The sequence below is a fragment of the Nannospalax galili genome, unplaced genomic scaffold (assembly GCF_000622305.1).
Source record: "Nannospalax galili isolate Female #2095 unplaced genomic scaffold, S.galili_v1.0 scaffold382, whole genome shotgun sequence".
Lineage (NCBI taxonomy): Eukaryota > Metazoa > Chordata > Mammalia > Rodentia > Spalacidae > Nannospalax > Nannospalax galili.
The window spans coordinates 2,507,709-2,534,292 of record NW_008348685.1 but is presented as its reverse complement, the minus strand read 5'-3'; the positions used below and the strand labels follow the sequence as shown (position 1 = coordinate 2,534,292).

The following is a 26,584-nucleotide window of genomic DNA, read 5'->3' as shown; positions in this document are numbered from 1 at the left end:
GCACTCTTGCCTCTATGCATGAGTTTCACTCACTGTTGTCTAAGCAAAACCGATATTATTCACGGCTTGAGAAATGTCTAATCGAAATGCAAAGTTTCTCAATGGGAAGACAAATCACTGTTTTTTCTTCTGGAGTGGGTAAAGGTCCTCAGCTGAAGTTGGGAAGAGTCCTAGATGGTCCTCCCAGACTGGAAACTCCCCTGCAAAAACCATGTCCAGTTCCTTAATGTCCTGATGCAGACAGTCCAAGTCTGCTTCCCAGTGATCCCCTCCCTGTATGAGTCTAAGGGAAGAGCCTCTATTGTAATTTTTGTCTCATATTCTTTTCTTGCTCCTCCTTTTAAATAAATTTCTCTAATAGTGAGATTATTATTCTATTACACTATTTTATGGTTCCCCTAGATTTGTATTATGCATGAGATGAATAAAAACTTTTGCTCTCAAAGAACTCATTTCTTTTTACCTCCTTTTCATTTGTTATTTCTCCAGGTAAGCCTATCTTTAGATTTTGTCTTGAGTAAGATGTTTCCTTACATTCACACTACCCACTGTCTTTGCTCATTATTTTTTCCCTCAGAACCCATGTGGGACCAATCTTCCCTTTAGGATTAATGTGATCTTTAGTTTCCCTCAGTGGCATTTGCAGAAGATGGGTGAAGTTTTTTCTCTTTTCCAGTGAAAAAAAGACACCATTGTTTGGTGTATTTGTTTGTTGATACAGGGTCTCCCTGTAGCCCCAGCTGGCTTGGAACTCACTATGTAGACCAGACTGGCCTCAATCTCAGAGATCCACCCATCTCTGCCCCTGGGACTAAAGGCATGCACACCATGCCAGACTCATTGTTTCTTAACTGTGCTTATGTTGTCCTCACTGGTGTTTATTCTCTTTAATGGAAGATTCTAGGTTAACAACTACTTTTTATCTTTATGATGACAATTTAGTCCACACTTCTTTGTTACCAGTGAAGAATTTGGTTTCTTTCATGGTAATTTTTTTCCTGTTTTCAACTAAGATTTTTTTTTTTTTCTAATTTTCTGCAGTTACCCTATGATGTCTGTATCTGGGATTTTTATAAATTTAGCCTACTTCATATTCTTTGAGACCAATTTGTATCTACAGGCTCACCAATTCTAGAAAATTTCCAGTTTAGTTCCTTCCTTTTCCTCATGACTGGGTGTATGTTAAAAACTTCTCCCTCCACTAGAAAAAATTCCCAATGAAACTTTCCCTTACACCTCTATTTGCCCACTCAATGCTCCATTTGGCAACTTCATCATGTCTTTCAGTTCACTAATCCTATTCTTGTGTTCTACTCTGTTGACAAGCATATCTTTAAATATTTTGAGCATAGATATTTTCATAAATATACCTTATAATTCAGTGCAGGAAATCTATTAGGTATGTTTCTGTTTTCACATATGTTGCCTTTTCCAATGTACCCGATTATCTTTGCTTGCTGATTACTACCCAAAGAATGATTTACGGGAGCTGGGTGTAGAGGCACAAACTTGTAACCTCCACACTTGGGAGGTGGAGGCAGGAAGGTTGTGATTTAGAGGGCAGCCTAGGATACACCATGACTTTGCCATAAAAGGGGAAAGATTTTTCAGTGTTACTCATTTGTACCTGCCAAGTCTCAAGTTGTAAATATCTGAACCTGGGTAAAGCTTGTCAAGGGTGTTTTAAGTTTTTCTACTACTCTGCCCACTAAGGCCACTCTCTCTACACTTGGAGGACACAGGCTTAAGGGCCTCAACTCTGATTTTGTCCTGAGGGTGTAGCATGCTGACAACTCAACTTTCAAAGGTCTCCCATTCATCACTTATGGGTGGGATTCACCCTGAACTTCTGCAAGTCACCCAGAGAAACATTAGCAGTCCACAGCAAGCTGCATTTCCTACTTACAGGATCCCATTTAAAAGTTTTAAAATAATGTGTATATACACGTCTCTGTGTGGGTATGTGCACTGAGTGAAGGTGCCTACGAAAGCAAAAGAAAGAGGCATAAGATTCCCCCCAGAGCTGAAGTTACAGGGGGTTGTGAGCCAGAACTCTGGTCCTTCTGCAAAAGCAGTAAAATGTTAACTGCTGGGCCAACTCTTCAGCCCCCCTCCCCCCAATATTTCATTCTTGAACTGTCTTGGGGTTACCTACTGCCTTTTCAGGCTTGGTGCTCTCCAAATTTGTATAAACCTCATCATCAGTATAATGGTATAAACTTGGGCCTCTGAGAGGCGATTATGTCAAAGAGAGTGGAAAGCTCATGAGTGGAATTAGTGAGCTTATAAAGGAGGCTCACAACTCCTTGCTCAACCACGTGAGGATGCAGTGAGGTCACATCTATGACCCAGGAAATGGATTCTAACCAGGCATGTAACCCAAGGGTATCCTGATATTAGACCTGTAATTTATAATTTATTCTATCAGTCTATTACACAGAATACTACACACCTTTAAAAATACAATTTTATTTTCAGTGGGAAACCGACAACTATTTTAGCCCACCTTTGCCAGAAACAGGATGTCTCACCTTTTTTCACCTGATTTTTTAAGCTTTTGTTAACTTGTCTATATCATCCCATGCACATCTGGCTATAAAATCTAGAGTTAAGTATCTTGACTCTTTCTAGACAAGAATGTGGTCACTCTAACACACCCAGCACATTAATTCTCTCTTCAGCCTTGTAAGCTGGCTCTAAAGGGTTTCTCAGTCCGCTTAAAACCTGGCATTTCTGCTGTTTTGCCTTGTGTATCACTCTATGGAAAGGATAAGAATGATCACTAATCACACTCGTGACTGGTTCAAGGAGGCTTAGGTGAGTAGATCATTGGATCTGCACCATGTGGTTGTCATGAGACAGCTAGAAACTAGGAGACCCTTACACATCTGAGTTCTGCTATGTGCTTGGTATACTCAAGGCCAGGCCAAGAGGCCATGAGCCTATTTCCAATGTCTGGATAGATGGGGCTGCATTAGCTGTCACCAGCAGTCAGTGCACAAATGAGGTACATCCCTGCAGTCTCTTTTTAGATGATGGGGATCCTGATTACTCCAGTGCACTGAATGCTGGTGACAGCTAATGCAAAGCCATTGGTTTCACCCACAGCACCACAACGGTGACCAACCTCAACAATCTTTACCTGTGTCACTCCTGAAACTAGATAGTGCCTTAGGTCTGATTACAGTTCACATGAGAGTAGGGACAGGAGGGAGAGAGGAGTGACTCAAGCCACAAGCACACCAGCTGCTGTGTCCATAAGGCACATGGAAGCCTCAGGTTAACAGGACTGTTTAATAAGCCAGAGATGGTCTTGTCTTTAGCAAATGAAGTCATATCCATTCCCATTGACTACTGGGAATGGATACCCTGTGTTCTCCTTTCTGCCCACTATACATCAGCCCTGTCACAAATCACTATGAAGGATCTGAACAATTATTCTGCTGCCTTTGTTCAGGCTGTTTTATTCTCACCCTTCTCAGAAAAACCCAATTTAATATCCATACCACCCTCTGTTTGGCCATGGTCACTTCCCTCTGAACATCTTTAGAGGTCATATGAGTGGAATTTTGTTTGCAGTCTTTTTCTAATTCCTGCTCCCTTTCTCTAGCTATTCGGTGCTTTAGGGCAGTAGGTTGTGCCTAGCAGATTCTCAACAAGTATTTGCTGAGTAAACCAACCTCAGCCTGTGGACAGACATGCAAAGAACACAATGCACTGTGGTTATTACATTGCAGAGTTGAGTAGCAAAAGATACTTTGCCCCTTTCTTCACCTATCTATCAAAACCTACTGATCAGGATTTGGGGAAAGACAAAACATTCTCTAGTACTCCCACAGGGAGGCATAAAAATTACTTGGCTGGAAAGAGGAATTCTTGAAAGACACAGAAATCAGTCTGGGCTGCAGATTGTACTTTTTTACTGACAAAATTCTTAAGTCAGAGACCAAACTGAGAATTCACCTTCTACTGGCAAAAACCTGTCTAGGAATACTATGGGTGAAGCTTAACTTGGTAGAACCCACTTCTGTGACTGAGGTGCGCAGTCTTCACTGCCTCGTCATATTGCTTACTTATGGTCTCCTCAAAATTCATCTGTGCTTCTTCCTGGGACAAGCACCATCTAATTTCTGGTGAAACCAATTATTAGCTCTGTGGATGAGTCGCCAAAGAGAAAGCAAGAGTTTCTCTGGACTGGGATCTTTTATAACATACCACAAAGAAAAAAAGAACACCCAACTGGCTCTATACATTATTCCATCTAAACAGAGCCTGTTTACATTTGAGGCATTTCTTTATTGGGGTTTCACCTTACCTTGCCACAACTATCTGGTCTTCATGGCAAAGAGAGTCCTGAACAATGTATTCATATTTTTACAACAAACAGTATACACATGTAGTACATGAAATCTTCACAACACACTCTGAAACTAACACTTAACAAGATTGTTTTAAAACCACAAATTTCCTCCTCTCTCAATAACTGATGCCTACTTGGCATTTCAGCTCTTACAATACAATGTTTTCCTTTACAACATTTTTATTCATAGGATTCCCTGAATATTTTTTTCTGTAAGGTGCAAATTTGTGAAGATGTGTTCTTTTATTGAAGATGCCGAAATCCTTTTCATTCTCTTAGAATGTGTGAATGCCACCTTCCAGGTTTTCATTTATCATATATTTCTTATTAAGGGAGTATATTTGAAACTCTAGAACTTTTAATAATTCACATGGTGTAACAGTACATTCCAATAAATCTGCATATTTAAGCAGCTCTTTCCTACTTCCTGTTTAGATTTATTACTATTTTTCTTTTCCTACAAGGAAATCTCATTTGTTTCAGAAGTTGTCATCCACTCTCTCCAAACCATTAAATTATTATGCAGTTTATAATTCATGATCACTAATAAACTTATATTCCCTGAAGCCTTTCTCTCCCTGAATTTGCCTGTTGGAGGCTCTTAGAATTTTTACCACTGACCAAAGTATAATTGAGATTCAAAATTATACCTGAATTTTCTACATTTCATTTAATTTACTCACATAGGATCTTTTTAGTGGTGACTATGCAATTGAAGTCTTTATCGTCTTGTTTTATGTCCAGAAATGTGTATGTTTGCTTTGAGGATTTCTTTTAATGTTCCATCACTCTGAAGGGTTTTTATACCTAGTGCTATTGTATATTCCTAAAGGGCTCAACTACTATGACACTAGAGCCTTCCTTGCTATGACTGAATCAAATAGAATTATTCAGGATTATGTAGCATTCTCTTCCACTATGAAAACTGATTAAGGACCTCAGAAATTCTTACATTCATAAAGTTTTTCTTCCATATGAATTCTTTGAGACTTGATAGGCTCTGCCTCCCACACAGGCATCTGCATCCTGGTCCCATCGAGAACATTCCCTCCTTCATAGATTCTCTTCTGGAATAGTCCACTATGACTTTCCATCTTTGTCACATTTAAAGATTCCTCTCCAGTATGGATTCTTTTATGCTTGGTAAGATTTGATCTGATATTAAATGCCTTCCCACAATCACTACATCGGTATGGCTTCTTTCCAGTATGGATCCTTCTATGTTGGTCAAGGACAGATCTGTAATTGAAGGATTTCCCACACTCACAATTATAGGGCTGCTTTCCACGGTGTACACTTTTATGATTGATAAGACTTGAGTGTGAGATGTAGGCCTTTCCACACTCATCACATCCATAGGGTTTTTCACCTGTATGGATTCTTTTATGCACTGTGAGGCCTGAGCTGTTCCTGAATGCCTTCCCACACCAATCACATACATAGGGTTTCTCCCCTGTGTGGATCCTCTTGTGTTGAGAAAGGAGTGAGCTGTAGCTAAAAGATTTCCCACACTCAACACACTTGAAGGGTTTTTCCCCAAGATGGACTCTCTTATGGCTTATAAGAGTTCTGCTTGAGAAAAAAGCTTTCCCACATTCATCACACGTATAGGGTGTCTTGCCAGGGTGGGTACTTTTATGGTTGATAAGGCTTGAATGTGAGATATAGGCTTTTCCACACACATCACATTCATAGGGTTTCTCCCCAGTATGTATTCTTTTATGAACCTTAAGGCTTGAGTTGTTTCTGAAGACCTTCTCACACCTGTCACATTCAAAGGGTTTCTCTCTAGTGTGAACTCTTTTGTGCTGAGAAAGGAGTGAGGTGTAGTTAAAAGATTTCTCACATACATCGCATTTGTAGGGCTTTTCTCCAAGATGAATTTTTTTGTGGTTTAGAAGGGTTCGGTATGTGATGAAGGCTTTCTCACACTCATCACACTTAAAGGGTTTTTCCCCAGGGTGTACACTTTTATGATTTATAAGGCTTGAGAGTGAGATGTAGGCTTTCCCACATTCTTCACATTTGTAAGGTCTCTCCCCAGTGTGAATTCGTTTGTGTACTTTAAGGCCTGAATTGTTTCTGAAGGCTTTTCCACACTCATCACACCCAAAAGGTTTCTCTCTTGTATGAATCCTTTTATGCTGTTCAAGGGCAGAGCTATAGTTGAAGGACTTCTCACAATAGCTGCATTTATAGGGCTTTTCTCCCATATGGATTCCTTTGTGATTTTTAAGGCTAGAGCGTGAGATATAGGCCTTCCCACACACATCACATTTATATGGTTTTTCCCCGGTATGGAGCCTTCGATGGACTTTGAGGCCTGAATTGTTCCTGAAAGTTTTGCCACACACATCACATACATAAGGTCTCTCTCCAGTATGAATAGTTTTATGTTGAAGAAGAAGTGAGTTATAACTAAAGGATTTACCACACTCCTTACATTCATGGGCTTTCTTTCCAGGGTGAATGCTCTTATGTACTGCAAGGCCTGAGCTATAGCTGAATGCCTTGCCACAGATGTCACACTTGTAAGGTTTCTCTCCTGTGTGGATCCTTTTATGCACTATGAGGCCTGAGCTGTTCCTGAAGGCCTTCCCACATTCATCACATTCGTAAGGTTTTTCACCAGTGTGGATGACTTTATGCTGAATGAGGAGAGAGCTATAATTAAAAGATTTCTCACACTCATCACATTTATAAGGTTTATCTCCAAAGTGGATGCTTTTATGGTTTAGAAGTGTTCTGCAAGTTATGAACGCCTTCCCACACTCATCACATTCATAGGGTTTCTCACCTGTATGGATCCTTTTATGGACCCTCAGGCCAGAGCTATTACTGAAGGTTTTTCCACAGATGTCACATTCATAGGGCTTCTCTCCTGTGTGGATCCTTTTGTGGACTCTGAGACCAGAACTGTTCCTGAAGGCCTTTCCACACTCACCACATTCATAGGGCTTCTCTCCAGTGTGGATCCTTTTATGCTGGTCCAGAACAGAGCTATAATTGAAGGACTTCCCACACTCATCACATTTGCAGTTCTTCTCCCCAGAATGGGTGCTTTTGTGGTTTATAAGGCTGGAATAGGACATGTATGCTTTCCCACATTCATCACACTTATAGGGCTTCTCACCAGTGTGGATGCGCTTGTGGACCCGAAGGCTGGAGCTGCTTCGGAAAGTTCCTCTACAGTCATCACACTCATAGCGCTTTTCTCCAGTGTGCATAATTTTATGTTGAACAAGGCGAGAATTGTATTTGAAGCATTTCCCACACTCATCACATTTATGTGACTTCTTAATAGCAAGAGATTTCTGTTGTAGACTGGAGTGCAAGTTTCCATTAATGTTTTCCACACATTTACCTTGTTCACTGCTTTTTGGTTGGGTAGGAATAGACTGGTACACAGTGTTTTTTCCACTCAGGTATACACTGTTCTCATATGCCTCATCTTCCGGTTCTGTTTTTATAGCTGTCATGTTCTTAGGTCTGTCAGTCTTTTCCCTGATGCTACTTTTGTCTTCCTTCATTATTTTCCACGCAGGCATTTCCAATTGATTCTCTACCCAATCACAAGTTTCACCCATCTTAGATTTCTGCACATGATCCTTAGGAAGACTTCCCACGTTTGGCCACTCAGAGTCTGCATTTCGAATATTTTCATTACTTTCAGTTGATTCCTCATCCTCCATGCCCATCTTCAAATGTGACACTAGACCAAGGAAAAAAATTGTTAATTTTGTTAAGAAAAAAACGGAAAGAATAACATCACAATCAATTGACTCACTTGACAAATATTTGCATGCTACGTAGTAGGTAGCTACTTCAAATATTGGGACTACAATGAGGGATATAAGAAGATCTCTGTATCTTCAGAGCTATGGTTAAAACTAGAACCTTGGAGTTTCAATGAATCAAAGAGTTTTTTAATTCCTGAATTAACAGCCTAGCATGAAGATAAGTTAAAATGGGTAGGAATGATGCACAGAACCACAGGTAACTCAGAACAGTCTCAATGTCACTTCATCACGGAAAAACAAACAAAGTAGAAGAAATCTCTGAAGAAACAGGATAGAAAAAACTAGTACAACAAAAGCAAGGTTAACTTTCTTAAATTGGGAAAGTTACACATCAGTAGAAGACAATGGGCCAAAGAAAAGGGTAAATTAGTACCTGAGTAGAGGTATCAGACAGATGGCTGTGGTTATGAAATCATAAAGAGAATCAACAAAAGATGAGAAAGAAAGCAATCGGTAGTATTGTGAGTAGATATGGCCTTCTGGACTTTTCCTCCCAAGAAAAACATTGACTTTGAAAAGTACATAATCGGGGAAGAACTTACATGGCAGAACATGCTTCAAGCCTGCCACTAAATGAAGCATTCATTTATGGATAAGGTAATCATAGACTGTACCAAAGATTACAAACAGCAAGGTGTGGCTCAAGCTTCTAATCCCAGCACTTTGGAGGCTGAGGCAGGAAGACTGTTGCAAGTTCCAGGTCAGCCTGAACTGCAGTGTGAAACCTTGTCTCAAGGGAGTCCTGGGGGGCAGGGGGCAGGGGGCAGGACAAAGGAAACCAACCCATAAATCATGGAGCTGCAAGGAGTTACAGTTGTCCTCTCACATCTGCAGGTTCTGCATTTTCAGATTGGGATCAGTCAAAGTATTCAGAAAAACAAAATTGTATTTGTACTGAAAATTACAGCCTTTTTATTTTTATCATTATTCCTTAAACAATACAGCATAACAAAGATTTACACTGCTTTTGTACTGTTTTAGGCATTATATGCGATCTAAAGGTTTAAAGTATAAAGGATGATGTACATAAAGGAATGTGATACTACACTATTTTAAATACGGGACCTGAGCATCTGTAGCAGATTCTGCTATATGGGAAGGTGTTGAAACCAATACCTCACACAAACCAAAACATGACTAAAATACTGCCTAGATTCAACTACATAACTAGATTACCTTGAGAACGCTATTTAACTTCTTTGTACAGTAGTTTCTTGATCTTTTAAAAATAAACATTAAATGACAGCCATGTAAAAGCACTACGAACAATACCTGTCCCTTGGTGAGGGCAGTATGTTAATAGTATTCATTTTATTATTTATTATAGTATTAAAGGTCAGGATATTGTGTCAGGGTCAAAAATATAATAAAGCACATGATGCAGAGAAGGCAAATTTCCCAAAGTAAATTTTAGGATCCAGGAAGAGATCCCATTCTCTTGAAAGCACTTTACATGACTGGTATTCCATCAACACCACCTTCTCACATACTAACTCTTCAGAGGAAACTGTTCTAAGTTATTCTCAAACCTTAGAAAAATGAAGCATTTGTAATCAATTAAAATTTGGATCAACTCTTCTTACCCTGGGTAACATTTCAGAATATTATTCTGAAATTGTTACTCTTACTTAGAAAACGCTGTATGTAATGCCATGTGAAGAGGAAATGGGCAATAAAAGGTACATACTTTGGAGAGAATATATGCAAAGAATCACATTTTTTTTTTTTTTTTTTTTTTTTTTTTTTTTTTTTTTTTTTTTTTTTTTTTTTGACAGGATCTCCATGTAGCCCCAGCTGACGAGGAACTCAATACATAGACCAGGCTGGCCTTGAACTCACAGAGATTTGCCTGCCTCTGCCTCCTGAGTGCTGATTGCCTCACCCTGCGTCCCTCTGTTCAGCACAGAAGAAACCAGAGCGGTGTGTCCCTATTCCCTATTGGCAATTTATTGGGTAACCCCTTCAGAGGATGGCTTGATAAGGAGGTAGGAATTGGCTACGCAGTTAGGGTAAAAAGACCCCAAAGAAAAGTAGCCAGTTTCTTGGCTAAAAGTCAAAATGTCCTTGGGACTGTTAGGAACATACTCTGTTCCAAAGGCTAAAAATGTCAAAAGTGTTTGATTTTAGAGTTACCTGCCTTAAAAGATTTTAGAGTTACCTGGTCAGAGGGGGGAATGTTAGAGTAGCCAAAAGCCCCATAAAAATAAATAAATGCAAGAAGGAAAAAAAAAAAGTGATGGGGAGTGTTCTAGTTTCTCAGTTGCTCTGAAAAAATACTCTGACCAGTACCAACTTGGGGTTGGGGAGGAAAGGGTTTATTTTATATTACATATCCTGGGTCAGGGTTCATCAGGGAGCCCAAGATAGGAACTCAGAGTAGGAACCTGGAAGCAGGAGCTGGAGCACAGGCCATGGAAGAACACTGCTTACTGGCTTGCTCCCCTGGTCCCTGCTCAGTTTTCTTATGCAACACAGGCCCACCTGCCACCCACAGTGGGCTGGGCCCTCCCACATCACTCAACAATCAAGAAGGTGCCCCACGGACATGGTCACAGGCCAGTCCAATGAAGGAAATTCCCCAATTAAGGCTCCCTCAACCCAGGTGCGTCAAGTTGACACTAAAGCTATCCCACACAGGGAGATATGGGAGGTGTTGGAAGGGAGTGGGCATGGATTTGATCAAAACACATTATATACATGTATGAAATTCTCAATAAAGTTTCTGTAAAAGTTAAAAACAGAAATGTATCCTCTTACAGGTCTGGGGGCTACAAAATCCTGAGATGGGGTGACGCTATTTCTAGTAACCCAGTCATTTGCTTTATTATTGGAACTTTATGTGATTGAATATGCCCTCTTGGAAGTTAATATAACTTGAAAAATTGCCCACAATAAATCATTTCTATTTTGAAGATAAACTTATCCATTCTTCATTCAGAGAAAATGAGTTTCTATCTACCCTAACCCTAAATAAATATTGAGGAAATACTTAAAGAAAAAAAAATCGCATTTACGACCTAGCTTATTTCTACAGGAATAATGGCCTCCTATAGGAATAGAAGAAGCAGAAGCTCAGGAGACCATTTAGAAGATAATTACTCAGTAGACACTAAATCAAAAAAGTGATTCAGCTGAGAAAGTGGACTGTTACGCCCTAGGTAAGAGGTCACTGAGGAATGGTAGCACAGCCTAGCTCCCTGCCTTTCTGCATTACTCTGGGTAGAACAGTCCACAACCCTTAAAATGTGGGGCTAATGGGTGGATTAGTGTAATCCAGAAGCTTCAGCAACAGCACACCTTATCTGTACTCTGCCATTCCCACATACAACAGGAACATACCCCATTCATTTCCTTTTCAGTTTTGGCCTCTCCAACTCTATTTCCTCAGAAGGGAATGATGTTGAGATTTCTACAGTCATAAAACCTAATTTCCAAAAATAAACATGGAAAAAGTTGCTAGGAAGGAAAAGCAAAGGAAGAAGTATGAGAGAACTAGCCATACTGAGTATCAGCATTTCCTGTAATTAAATAATGTGCCTGTATAATTTACAGTGTGCTAGTGGTATATAAATAGACATGTCCAGAAATTATTCCAGCCACACACAGAAACTGATGATAGATGGTATGATATCTCAAATTATTGGGGGAAAAGACAGGTTTTTTAAATAGTTGTAGGAAATATAAAGCTATTTGAGGAACAAAAAGATAAAATTAGATCTTTTACAGCACACAAAGGGATAAACTCCAAATGGCATACAGCTCTAAATATAAAAGAGCTAGAAATAGCATAACAGACACTAGAATAACAAATACTAGAAGAAAACCTGAGTGAATACCTCTAGACCTGGGTATAGAGAAAGCTTCCTAACTATAACCAAAATGTAATACAAGACTGAGATTTAACTACATAAATATATTTTTAAGGGGGGGGGTAGAGAGATGGCTCAGCAGTTAAGAACACTGGCTGCTCTTGGCAGAAGACCCAGATTTGATTCCCAGCACTCACATGGTGGCTAACAACCATCCATAACTCCAGTTCCAGGGGATCTGACACCCTCTTCTGACCTCATGGGTATTTCATGACATGGTTGCACATGCAGACAATACACTCATACACATAAAATAATAAAATTAAAAAAATATTTTATGGTAAAAATAGTATAAACAAAATTGAGAAATGTCAAAGTGGAAGAAAATATTTGCAAGATACACCATATGAAAATCAATATTCCTAATGTATAAATAATTTTCAAAAACTGAAGGAAAATGAGACTAAAATTCCTATTTAAAAAAAGGTTAAAAAAAAGAAAAAAGAAAAAAAGACTATCAGATCTGTGATTAGAGGTGTGGGAGGAAAGGCTGTATTTGCCCAACAACTCTGCCTATGGGTCCAAAACTTGGGTGGCAAAGTATCTGAATCCATCCAAGACTCCCTTGGATCATCAGAGCAGAACAGTGAGCAGACTGAATCTCTTCCTGGAACAGAGTGGCTGCTCTAGTAGTAGAGAACTGCTTGAGGTGTAGTAACATATGGGTGGAGCTGAACTTCCTTTTGGTTGGTGGAGTACTCCAGGCTGAGTAAAAATTATAGATGACTTGTGAGAGGTGAAAGCTCAGATTCGGATGCATAAATTGTCTCGAATACCTCTGAAGGCTGGAGGGGTGGCTGTATGAACAGGCAGCTATCATCTACCAGCCTGAAGAGACACTTCTGTAGCAGGATCAGGAGCTCTACTGGCTGACAGGCAAGTCAGCTGTCTTATTGACTGGAGTGCACCCCAAACAAAAATCTAGCCAATCAAGTTTCTGTGTGCCTGGACAGACTGGGCAGTTTAACGATTAAGCTGAAGATTCAACTGTCTGATCTTTAAAGCTGCACCAGGACATCACATGTGGGTCTCTTAAGACCATTCAAATCCTCATGGACCTGACAGCTCATGCTAATTCGTCAAATATGAGCCCTAAAGAAAAGAAGTTATGTTCCAGTGCTAGACTGAAGTCATCATCCAACAGCACAGTACAGCCATTCCTCTCGGTGAATGACTTCTTAGAAGTGAACCTGCCACTGGTCATGAGGCTTGGTACATACCCAGCACCAACCCCTAGGACTGGCTCAAGCTAAAACAGACTTGGAGAACAGTTGAATTTCTTTCTGCCAGAACCTGCAGTTTCTTCAGTAATGCCTGGAGCAACCTAAAGTACCTAGAAAATGGTCTCCTTAATACTAAGAAAAAGTTACTGTAAAACCAAGTTCTCAAAGTATAACAGCCATTCTGCCACCAGTTCTTTCTCTGCTGAAGTTGAAAAGTTGAACTATGCAGAACAACTTGATCAAGATGAGATGGACCTGTCTGACTGGAGTTGGTGGTTCTGAAAAGCTGGTAGATATGAAATGCCTGAGTGACCATCTGGAGGCCATGAAATCACTGACTGTTCCCAGCATGGTCACTGAAGACTGGCTTGTGTAGAACCATCAAGACCCAGAAAAGTACAAGAAATACAGAACCAATGAGCCCTGTATGAGCTTTGGGAAGACAAAGAGAGAAGGGAGAGAGGGAGGGCAGCATGGAGGGAAAGAGAAACTGCGAGAAGGAAATTCTATGTGGATGGCTTCTGAAAAAATGAAGGGAAAGTAAGAACGAAATGCCTGTGGGACTCAAACCTGACCCTAAGAAACAGAGTCCCTGAATATGTAGCTCTGTCCTTCCAGAAAGGGCTAACACAACAAGCAAAGACACCAAAGACAATGGTTTTGTTAGAATTCTTGGTTTCCTCTAAGTCATAAGAAATAGTTCTGTGTCAGAGTGGCTTACTAAGCCCTTATGAAAGAAGAGAGCCTCAAGGAAATTCCTAGAGCTGGGGGACAAAGAGGGCAAAGAAAAGCTTCTACAACCATTTCCCAGTGTTCCTTTTAATACTGCTATCTGTTTTGCCAGAAAAGGAGTAGAGAGACCTCAGCCAGTTCTCCTCTGGAGAAAAAGAAAATAAGGCCCATGTATTAATCACTTTTCTGTTGCTGTGATAGAAACACTGACCGAAGCAATTTATAGAAGGAAGTTTATTTGAGCTTACGGTTCCAGGGGAATTACAGTCCGTCATGGCAGGGAGGCATGGTGGCTGGAGCAGGAGCAGCAGAAACTAAGCTCTCACATCATCACAGAGGCACAGGAAGCAGGAGAGCGACTAGAGATCTGGCAAGGCTTAAGAACTCTCTAAGCTCACCCCGCCAGTGACATGCTTCCTTCAGGATAGCCACACCTTCTAAAACCTCCCAAAACAGCACCACCATCTGGGGACAAAATGTCCAAGTACTTGGAGCCTATGGGGAACATGTTCATTCAAACTATCACATTCCACCCCCTGGCCCCCATAGGCTCATGACCATATAAAATGCAAAATGCATTTAGTCCAACTTTAAAAGTCCCCATAGTCATTACCAGTCTCAATACTATTCAGAAGTCCACAATTCAAAGTCTCTTCTGAGACTCAGGTAAATATCTTAACTGTAAGCCTCTATAAAATCAAAAGACAAATTACATATTCCCAACATACAGTGGAACCGAATACACATTACCATTCCAAAAGGGAGGAATGGAGGCATAGTGAGGAAATACCGGACCAAAACAAGACCAAAAACCAGCAGGACAAACACCAAATCCAGTAGCTCCATGTCTGACTTCTGGGACTTTACTTCCAGCTTTGCTGCATGCAGCACATATCTCTCTCTCTTGGGCTGGTACCACTCCCTGTATGGAGGTCTTCTTGGCAGATGCCTCACAGCTCTGGCATCACCGACATCTTGGGGTCTCCACTGCCAACCAGGCTTCACTTTCACAGGTTCACAGTGGCCTATCAGGGCCTTCTCTATGCAGGAGAACCCCTGCTGCATGCTGCCTGGCCTCCCAGGCTCTCTGAAACCACGGAGGAAGAACTGATGACCCCTTCACTCTTGCATCTTTCATACTTCTAAAGCCAGCACCAGGTGACCAACACTGCCAAATTTCACTACAAGTTTGGGATGGACTCCAGCCTGCTCTCTCCATTTTAGAAGCTTTTCTCTTCAGTGGCCCCTGCAGCATTTTCCTTTCATGAGTTGGAGGCTTAGCTGGGTGTGGTCTTGCCCTGGAGGCACTCCCTTCACTGTTTAAGTGTGAATCTCTAGGCCCCTCCTTAATCACTTTAATCTCCTTATCAAAAGGATCCTCTCCAGCACATGCCAAGGCTCCAACATTTATCCTCCTAGTGCCCTTTTTCAATCCAAACTGTATTTCTGCCCCATTTGCAGAAATGCCCCATTTTCATTGTAGATCTGCATAACATCCACCATTAATAGCCATGCCATTTCTACATGAGGCTGTCTTGAAATTTCTTCTGCCAAGGAAATTAGTCCATTACCTTTCAACTTAGCCTCAGGCAAGATTTTAGGTCAAGGGCAGACTGCAACTAGACTCTGCCAAAATATCCCAAGTGCTGCTTAAGTCCTTATTTCCATTTGGAACTACATTGTTCTCAGTACTACTTTCTTCCAGGTGTTTAGTAGAATGGCCTGTTAAGCTCTGCTTACAGCACACAACCGCTCTTCTAGCCCAAACTTCCAAAGTCTTCCACATTTCTTCAAAAACCCCACATGGTCAGGTTCTTCACAGCTAACAGCCCACTCTCTGGTACCAATTACCGTATTAGTCACTTTTCTGCTGCTGTGATAGAAACACTGACTGAAGCAAATTATAGAAGGAAGAGCTTATTTGAGCTTACAGTTCCAGGGGAATTACAGTCCGTCTTGGTGGGGAAGCATGGTGTCTGGAGGTGGCTAGAGCAGGAGCATGAGAAACTAGGCTTTCATATCATCACATAGACACAAGAAGCAAGACAGCGACTGGAAATAGGGCAAGGCTTAAGAACTCTCTAAGCCCACCCCCAGTGGCGTGCTTCCTCCAGGATAGCTACACCTTCTAAAACCTCCCAAAACAGTGCCACCATCTGGGGACAAAATGTCCAAATACTTGGAGCCTATGGGGGGCATTTTCATTCAAACCATCACAGCCCAGAAATATTTAATTCACTCTGACAATAGGAAAGTAGCTTTCTCACAGGCTGTTATGACCGTCCAGTATTTTGTAATCTCTTTGTCTGTATGCAGCTAAAGGTTGAGAAAGGCAAGTGGTTATCTGAAGCTCCCCTAGAGATGTGAAGAGTGGACTACTAGAGTCAAGCAGCATCCTTGAGCTCAGCAGTTGAGACCTGCCAATCATAGCATACTCTGGGTCTAATTATGCCTAATTTTGAACTAATGAAGTGAAAAACTCAAATTATGTTATTTTGTAAAAGAAAAGGGCTGCTGAGGCTAAGCTGACTCAGAAGTACTAATTTAATTTACCCCCATACTAAAAACAACATCCTGTTGCACAGGCCCTCAACAGCTTCCACGGCAAACACTGCAGTTTTAAGAATGAAGTATTCCAAAAATCAAAATGTGTTAATATGTTCTAAAGCTCATAAACATCCTTAACTTTTTGACTGTTTGTTGCTGTTAGCTTCTTCCAGTGCTCTGAAATTATTATTTTCAGTTAATATATGGGCTGTTTCACACAAATAATTAATCACAATAATAGTGTGGGTTTTTTTCTTTAAAAAAAAAGGCAAAAGACATGAACAATTATTAAACACATGAATAGATTACTCAAGAGAAATATACCCAGGAATTATAGTAAGATACTATTTCTCATCTGGTACACTGGAAAATATTCAAAACTTGAACATGTACTCTGCTGATAAGGATGTGGAGGAAAATCTCAGACACTGCATGAAATGCAAATTGGCATAACCCTTGTGGTGGAACATCTGTGCTAACAAAACCATGCATTTCCTCTTCAGTCCAGATTTACCAATTCTGATTATATACTTCTAATAATTTTAAAAAGTGTATGTGTGTACAGATAACAAAATTGCTGAGCACAGGACTATTTTAAACTGCAAATCTGGGAAACTATCTGAATCTCCAAGTATAAAATCTATAAAAAGGAGTACTGAAACAGGGGATGGCATCACTGAGATAGCATCATCTCCAGGATCTAATTGTAATATCAAAAAGTACAGTAAAAAAGAGCATAGATGCTATGTTTGGTTCAGAAAGGAAGAAAGTATTATCTGCTTAATACCAAGAAACAATTGATATTCGCAAGGGGTGGAGTGGGAGAATAAGGCAGAAGGAATTGGGCGGAGAGGTCCAGAGACACTCTGATTACAGTTTTGTGTAGTTTGTACTCGTGGAAGCATGATAATATTCTTTATGACCAAAGAATAAAATTAAGTCAATGAAGATGAGAGGGAAAAGCTCTAAAGTAGGAAGCAAATAGAAATGAACTCATTTGTGTTTCACAAGAATAACAAAAATGCAGAAACTCAACAAACAGAAACAACAAAACCCTAATATATGTAACTTAATATATGTAATATATGCACATAACATTTGATTACGTATTGTCTTCAGTTTTTGGAGGACTAATGAGGAGGTATTGAGAAGAACTTCGAACAAGTGAACTCTTGTTAGAAGAATGGACAAAGTAATTCTGGAACAATTTGAGATGTATTAAGGAACTGAATAACTATGTTGACTTCATTAGGAGCCAGGCTTCTCCTGAAGGAAGAAGAGACATAAATATGGAGGAGGGTAGATCAAGAGCCTCTCAGGGATAAACTGGAAGTGCTGCTGTGTTCCTCAATTCTAAAGACTATATATGTCTACATGTACCTATGTACATAAATATATACATATTCATGTCTATGTATACACATACATGTATTTCTTAGTTCTGAATGCTGACAAGCCAAAAAGCAGAAACACATCTTGGTGGTAATGAGCACATTGAGTAACTTCTTATTTCCTATTAGTCCCCTACTAAAAGACAAAGTCTAGGGCTGGAGAGATGGTTCAGTGTTTAAGAACACTGACTGCTCTTGCAGAAGACCCGAGTTCAAATCCCAGAACCCACATGGCAGAGAACTGTCTAACTCCAGTTCCTGGGGATGTGACAGTCTCTTCTGTCCTCCGAGGGCATTGTACAACACAGGTGCACTTACCACATGCAGGCAATACACGCATACACATAAAATAAAAATAAACAAAATATTTAAAAGAGCAAGTCTAGAGAAATGGCTGGGAGCAGGGTATGTGTGTGCAAGAGGAGCTGGGGCAGAGTGTTATGCCAGCAAGTAAGGAGGGGGCTCAACCACAAAGCAGGTGGGGCACCTAAGTCCTCAAGAGTCAGCTTGAAGATCTAGCTCAGGCTAGATTAAGCACACTAATGATGAATAAACCACTAAAACACAGGATTTCATGAGTCCCTACAGATAATAGCCAGGAAAAAAAGGGGAGGCCTCTTGTTTACAGCAGAATGTATGCACTAGTTGGTAATCATGGAAGGAATAGTAAAATTGGAAAAATAAGCATTCTACAACTATCAAAGACTAAATCAGGGAGGAATCGCCAATGGATTCCAAGCCTGGGGAAAACTTTTGACAAGGATCAGGCTATTTGCTCTAACTTAAATATTCCTTTACAGGCTGCTTATTAGTTTCAAGGGAGAAAATAGTAATTAGATATGAAAAAAAGCCTCAACAGATGTTCTAATGAGTATTTCCAGTGAGGAGGGAGGAAAAACATGCTTCCAGTAATGAAAGTCCAAAAAGAGCATACCGCCTATGACAATGTGTTACAGGAACTGAACCAGAAGGAAACACATGAAGACGATTCTTAGAGGGACAGTGGGGAGATGAGGTACTCTATTTTTCAAACTTTCATAAGACAAAGAAAAGCTAAAGAAATGTTTCTGACTAAAGAAGGCTAAATTCAATACCTGACCTCACCTGGACCTGTACTGGAGGCCAAAACCTTTTTTTTTTTTAAAGTGTCAGCTGATAAAGTTGGAAAATAAAAAGAACTATCAACTTTAAATGTATTGAAATTGACAACTATATTGTAGTTAACACTGGGGCCAGTGGGATGGCTCAGTGGGCCTAAACACATGAGTTCAATTGCCTGGAACCCACGTGGTGGAAGGAGAGGACCAACTCCCGTAAGTTGTCTACTGGCCTCCACAGGTGAGCTGAGGTACACATGTGCACACACATTCTCACGCACACGTGAAAATATATTTTTTTTGTCTGGTTTGGGGGTTTATTTTGGTCTTTGTAGGGGGGTGGGGGGAAGACAGGGCCTGTCTCCCTATAGCCCCAGAAGGCCTGGAACTTGCTATGTAGACCACGCTGGCCTTGAACTTACAGAGATCTGCCTGCCTCTGCCTCCCGAATGCTAGGATTAATGTCATGCACCACCACACCTGGCATAACTTTTTAATTAACTACATATACAATGACATGTTCAGGATTAAAGGGCCATGATGTATTAAATTATCTGCAAAGAACTTTGAAAAAAAAATATATGAGCAAGAGGACAAAAAATATTGACTACGGTTGAATATGAAGTTATCTTTCACTATCCTTTCTTTAAAAAAAAATACATATTTTTATGTGTTTGAAGGGTTTCCTGAATGTGTGTATGTGCATCATGTGTGTGCAGTGCCTGCAGAGACCAGAAGAGAATGGGACTGGAGTTATAGGTGGTTGTAAGTCATCATGTGTGTGCTGGGAACTGAACCCAGGTCTCAGCAGAAGCAGCCAGTGCTGTTACCCCCGAGTCACCTCTCTAGCCCACCCCTTCACTATTCTTATCCCTATTTTTTTTCTGTATATTTGAAGTTATTTCCAAATACAGTTTTCAAAATGTCAAAAAGAAACTAACTGCATCAACTCTACCTTCTCCTCCAGGTACCACTTTCACCAGCTCACCCTTTGTTCCTGTCTCCAGAAGCGTCATCCACTCAGTCTTTCTTCCCTGCAGACCACACTGCACTGGCTTTTTCTAGGTAGGATGCTTGCTCCCCGGACTTGCTGCTACTTGAATGTTCCTGGCTCTCTCATTTCATTTTTCTTCTGGATGCTATACTTTAATACTCCTCTCTGGACAGCTCCATCCATATGTTTGGCTCCTACCACTCCCAAAAGCTGTATCTTGGGAATTTCTCTTTGACCCAAAGTCTTCTCTCCAACACAATTCTCTTGTGGGCCCCTGCCATCGTTGGCCTGATCAGAAGCAAGGTCTTTCATTTCTGTCATCTACATCCAAAGCAGCCCAACACCACCTGGTGGTATTGTGTACGGTCCTCAAGCTTTCACCGCATTCTTTTCATGCCTCCTTAACTCTCTTCTGGACCACTGCCAGGGTCTCTGTGGTCATTCTGATGCCTATCCAATTCTGCCTCTAAGAGTTTTATAAAATGCTTACTTGGTCACTTTCTGCTATGGTTTGAACACCACCCTGAAAAAAAATTCATACTTAATTACCAATGTAATATTAAGTAGCTCTTTTTTTCTTTACAAAAACAAAACAAAACAAAACAAAAACCAAACTCCTGGGGGCTGGAGAGATGGTTGAACCAACCCTTCTGAGTGGTGACTATATTCTAAAAAGAAATCTATTAAAATGTTAATGGTCATGGGGCTGGCGAGATGGCTCAGCGGTTAAGAGCACTGACTGCTCTTGCAGAGGACCTGGGTTCGATTCCCAGCACCCACATGGTGGCTATGAACTGTCCTTAACTCCTGTCCAGGGGAATCCAAAGCCCTCTTCTGACCGCAGCATTGCATGACATGGGTGCACTCACATACATGCAGGCAATACACTCATACACATAAAATAAAAAATATTAAAAAAAAAATTCTTAAAAATCTTTTTAAAAAATCTGAGATAGGTCTCACTATATTACCTAGGCAGCCTTGAACCTAAACTCCCATGCTCCTGAGATGCCAGCTTCAGCCTCTCAAGGCCATGGAGCCTCCACCTTTGTGTTCCAATGTATTAAAGCTATCATGGCTTGGGACCGAGTTCCTCATGAAGGAATCCTTGTTTGCCTCTCTCTGCTCTTCCACCATGTGATGATCCCTTCCACCATGTGAGGACACAGCAAGAAGGCCCTCACTAGATGCCAACCCCTTGATCCTGTACCTCTCAGGCTCTAGAACTGTGAGAAACACATTTGTTTACTGTAAGTGACCCTATCTGTGGTGTTCTGCTAGAGTACCACAAAATAAAACAAAAATCCCTAACACAGTCCCAAACATCAGGCCAAGCCTTCTACATCCAGCTACTTAAATGTGTCCTTGGATACAAAATGGGCCCTACTGCTTTCATGCTGCCATTGCACTCATTCTTAGCCTGCCCTTTCCTTCAACTGTGTGTGTGTGTGTGTGCGTGTGTGTGTGTGTGTGTATATGGGTGTGGTATGTGCATTCAAAATGTATGTATGTGTGTACATCCATGTGGAGGCCATAGGTGTGGTGTCTTCTTGTCTTCTTTAAACACTCTCATCTTCTTTTGAGACAGTCTTTCTCACGGAGTTAAGAGCTCACCGATTCAGCTAGGCTATCTGACCAGTGAGCTGCAGTGATCTGCCTCTCCTCCTCGGTGCTGGGATTTCAGGTACATGGCACAACTCCAGGCTTTTTACATGCATACTGGGGATTCAAACTTGAATCCTCATGATTGTGGTAAACGCTTTACTACTAAGCCACCTCTTCCACTCCTCCATCAATTCTTTGACAGACTAATTCTTACTTCCCTAATCTTCAGTCACTTCTCGACCTTTAAGATTGTATGACTGGATGCTGACTAGACTAATGAAATTACAAATACTTCCCTACTTGTCTTGAAAATCTAGGCAGAGGCCAGTAAGTCTCAGGTCTGGCACTGTTTACCTTCCTCTGTTGGGCAGGATTATAATGTACAGTAATTCAGTGTAATAACTTCAATGAAAAAACACAGGCAGAAGTGCATCAAGATCACACTAGCATAAATTGTGATAGCATACAAAGGCCATTAAAAGAGTAAAATAAAACATTGTTCTTATGAACAGGACTGAAATGACATTTGAGTATCATGGTTCTCTCTGGGTGACACAGATCTTAAAACTTGCTGATCTTCCCCACCTCCAGGCTCTGAGTTAGTTCAGGGAATGAAGGAATAGGTAAGCAAAGGCCTAGCCCTCAAGGCACCAGTACAGATGAGGAAGGGGGTGTAAGGGCTTGTCTCTGCCCTGAAGACTAAGAACAGCTTCAGAAGAAGAGTAGAGTTGGGCAAGCCAGGTGCAAAGAACTAATGTCCATGACTCTTAAGACGTCTGAAACAGAGTAGCAGGTGAAAACTGGACAGATATGCAACAAGGGCTCACCAGGGTCTGACTCATACTAAAGAGTCCACTTAGTCCTCAGAACTTTTAAGCTAAGGACTAGGAGATGTACACAGGCATATCACCAGGGGTTGGCAGTCATTTTCTGTAAAGGGCTAGATAATGTTTTAGGTCTTGTGGCCTACACTGCTGTTTATAACTTTAAACATTCTTTTAAAAAGGCATAAACCATTCTTAGCTCATTACAGATAACTGACCCAGTAGTCTGACAACTGCCACTAGATAGTATCAAGAAATCAGAACAAATATGTGTAGTGATCTTATAACTGTTGGAAGTATACATATTTTTTTAATGACAACTAAAATATGTTAGGGTAAGAAGAGCATGGTACCAAGAATTTGCTTTAAAATGCTTCAAGAAAAAAAAAGGTAAGGATGAAAAAATTGTAGCAGAATTCTCAAACTGTTAAATCTGATGAGCATTTTATTTTCTTGCTGGTTTGTTTTTATAAGAAAAAAAATTTTTTAAAGATCATTCATACTAGTTTCAGTGGGAGAATGGATTGAGGGGAGGGGAAGAGAATCAAGTGGAGTTCCAAGATAAAGTTACTACAGCACAATCAGTAAGATTGATGTAGTGGCTGTCATGTGTCCCCTACCACTCAGGAATTATTCCAAAGTCACAACTCCTTCAAAGGACCAAAAAGGTTAGAATTTTTAAAAACTAGATGGAAAATCCCTCTCTAACCAGTTTTCAATAGAGATCATGACTGTTAACAGCCCGGTTAGATCAGTTAAGTCAACCATAGAATGTTCTCTATTCCTCACAAATTACACAGCACCCACAACCTTCGAATAGTTGTTTGTTCACATTCTACCACCTGCCTACAAACATGCACCAGGCATCAACAACCTGCACTTCACTACTGTCTGCTCTGCAAAGTCAAGAGTCAGTTTAGACAACTCACAAGAGAGCAACTGTGGTTCAGTCTAGTGGAAAATTACTTCCTATAAATAAGAGTCTGCAACAAGAAACAGGTGCAGCATGCAAACAGCAAGAAACAGGTGCATTTCCAGAGTCCAGCTGTATTCCACAGGCGATATATTATCTCAAGTGTCACACAGGCATCCTGCACCTTAAGCTCTTACATACTATATTTGACTCAGAAATTACTAGAGAATGTGATCATAAAATGTTTACCAACTCAAGTACCTAAGTAGGAAGATGAGCAAAGAGAAGATGGGTCTGTGACATGAGAGAAGCCATACAGAGGAGGAAAAAGCATAGTTATCTTTGCATTTAATTTACGAAAGGCAGGATTGTAAATGTTAACAAGAATTGGTTTTATTGTCTAAAAAGTAGATACAAAGATTTAAAAGTGTGGTTGTTTTATCCCTTGAAGTAAACATATGTTAACAGAATATTCTATCTGGTAGTGGAGAAGAGATCCTGGAATAAGGTAAGGAAAGGAAGAGCAGGTGGAGAGTTTTCTGAGCTAAGGGGTCAGGGACTGGTTTGAAGCAAGTCATGGATAGAATTAGTCTAGGGACAGGATAGGGCTAAAAATCACAAATACCAAGTCTCAAGAGGAATAGGCCACTTGCTTTTTACTTAGCTTTATTTGTTCTTTAAATACTCTACACAAGTGATTGTAATGACTTAGCAAGTTTAACAACTGGCTGGATACATGTGAAAACAAAAATTATTTTATTATCCTTCAGTCCCTTCTTAATTTAAAAACCCTAACCTAGCACACCACTCACATACTATTGTTCAAGTAACAAAAAATTGCAAACAATCCACAGGTTACCAAATACACATCTAAAAAATTCATCTGAAACATCTAAACAATGGCCAATTAAATAACAAGAGTAAAACAAAGCAAAACCTCTTCTGTTAGACATCTGTAAAATATCTAAGTGAAAAAAAAGCAAGGCAGAAGGCTTTATTAAGCTACCACCTGTCTGAATAAAAGAGGAACTAGCTACATTTATATTTGCTTATTTGAATAAAGAAATCTTGGAAGAATATACTTTTAACAACAACTGTGAAAACAGTGTAAGAAAATCTTAACCCTTTTATATTTTAATATTGGAGTCATATGAATGTTACAGATTCCAAAATTCACTAAACCAAACCAACCCAAACCAACCTTAAAGCGTTCAAAAAGGAAATGGTCCTGCAGGCCATCTATACTAGACATCTTAAAGTAGTAACAGACCGGCCCCCCAGGCACTTCTGGCCCCCGTTCATCTTTTTTTTTTTTTTTAATTTTATCACCACTCCTGGATTCCCGTGAGCTATCCCCCAGGCCTAGGAGTCTCTACTATCTTCTTTTCCCTAAGTAAACACCTTCTAAGTCAACTGGTCCGGGGTCGGGGCAGGTGGCCTACGGTGGGGCTCACCTGGTCTACAGGTGTGTTTCCCCTAGGAGAGGGCCGAAGTCTCCCGCGGCCTCCCGGCACACCTGCAGCAAATACCTGTGCCACCAAGGCAGGGTGTGGGGTGCAGACCGAATCCGGTCACCTTTAAAAGATCTCTGGGCGCTCGTACTCCCTCGGAAATCTCAAAGACACTTAACTACAATCGGGGCAAGGCAGGGAGGGTTTTTCTAGTGCTAATACTCGGGATTAGTTCTGCCCATGCGCCCGCGGAGGCTGCGGAGAGCCAAAGGCCCGGGGCGGGATCCTGGCCTTCCTGCCCGCGCAGGCCGGCTCGGAGGGCAGGCTCGGGCCTACGCTGTCTGTGCGGCCTGGCCTCTCAGTTCCCGTCACCCCGGAGGAAGCGCGGGGACACACGCTCTCCCAAACGTGCCCGAGGCCTCGGGGCCCCAGGGGAAAGTGGCGGGCCGGGGCGGGAGCGGGGACTCACGTACTGGCTGTGGCGGCGCCGCGGGAGCCCGGCCACCGGCGGGACAAAAGCGCGGACCGCCCGGCCGGAAGGGCCCGCGCAGCCCGGGGGTTACTTCCGCCGCCGCTCTGGGAGGCTGGAGGACTGACTCGATGGTCCGCCCTGTTGGAGCACGTGACCAGCCTATGCTAAGGCCGGTGATCAGCCGAGGTCTCCCCGCAGTTTCCAGGTTTCCTGAACTGTTATATTTCCGAGTGTGTACGGGGTGGGTGATGGGACGGTTAAGGGTTCGGTGGAATAACTACTTCAGGACCTGCCCATGAAGCTGAGTACACAGTTATCAAGTGAGGCCGGGACGTTCCCAGGAGGAAGGGAATATGGGGGTCCCTGCTCCCCTATTTCAGAACCGAATGGGGGAATTTGCCAGGACCCTCGGCTTGGAGTTATGGACAAACTCAGGCTCAGCAAGATGCCTCATTGCCTGCCCCGTCCCCTCCATCCATGTAGCTGTCTGCTTACAAGGCCTAAAACACTTGCAAAGGATGTGGTTTTTTTGGTCTGATGTTAATGTCGATATTTGAGAAGTTGAATTGTATGTATCCAATAGAATCTAAATTCGAGATTTGAACTGCCATACCATTCACTTTTTTCCCCTTATGTAGCCCAGGCTGGCCTCTGACTGCATAGTTGAGGACAACCTTGAACTCCTGGTCCTCCAGCCTCATAATCTTTTAACAGAAATTTTACATTTACCTTGCAAATGTTTTTATAACGTAATCTACAGCATTTTTCCTTTCGCTCAGAATTTTATCCTACTGTTAATATTTTATACTTTTTAAGTTTTGCTGTTACCCCATTAAAACCTCTGAGATGTTCTAAACTAGGTTCTAGGCTAAGAGAATAGAGGTTAAAAGAGAAACTCTTTATTTAGCTAGAAACATCTGGTTAAGACGCCAGAACAACCCCTACTTCCCGCAGCACTACCGAAAAACTGCTCCACATTCTTAAATATGTCTTGAAACCCTTGACCCAAACCCCAAGAAACAACAGCTCTCTTTGCTGGCTCTCTTCCTGTCCCCAAATTTCAGGAAGGCCTGGTTTTGCTCCACTCCTGCCCTGTTTTCTTTCTTTTTTTAAAAAAAAATTTTGTAATTTTTGGCACTACTATCCTCAGACCTCTTGGGGTAAGTCGATAGCGCAGCTCTCCGCGCCGGGACTCCCTAAGCCACATTCACCCTTCCATCCCCCCCGCCTCGCCGTTCTATACTCCTAGTTTGAGCCCTGCGCCATTCCTAGTCTTGGGTTTTTATTTTATGTGTATGAGTATTAT

At 41.3% G+C, this 26,584-nt stretch overlaps 1 protein-coding gene across 5 annotated transcripts; it reads right to left on the bottom strand.

Moving 5' to 3' along the window:
* Positions 1-987: 987 nt before the first annotated feature.
* Zfp62 (ZFP62 zinc finger protein) lies at positions 988-25,431 on the bottom strand. Of its 5 annotated transcripts, none has more exons than XM_008845964.3 (2): positions 25,280-25,431; positions 988-8,072 (listed from the first exon to the last, which is right to left on the bottom strand). In XM_008845964.3, coding segments are annotated over exons 1-2 (2,775 nt in total). In that variant the 5' UTR covers positions 25,281-25,431; the 3' UTR covers positions 988-5,298. The 5 variants fall into 5 exon arrangements, with proteins under 5 accessions (XP_008844186.1, XP_029425657.1, XP_017656809.1 ...); XM_029569797.1 differs by having other exon boundaries at positions 25,276-25,300; XM_017801320.2 differs by lacking the exon at positions 25,280-25,431 and adding an exon at positions 24,810-25,252.
* Positions 25,432-26,584: the final 1,153 nt, after the last annotated feature.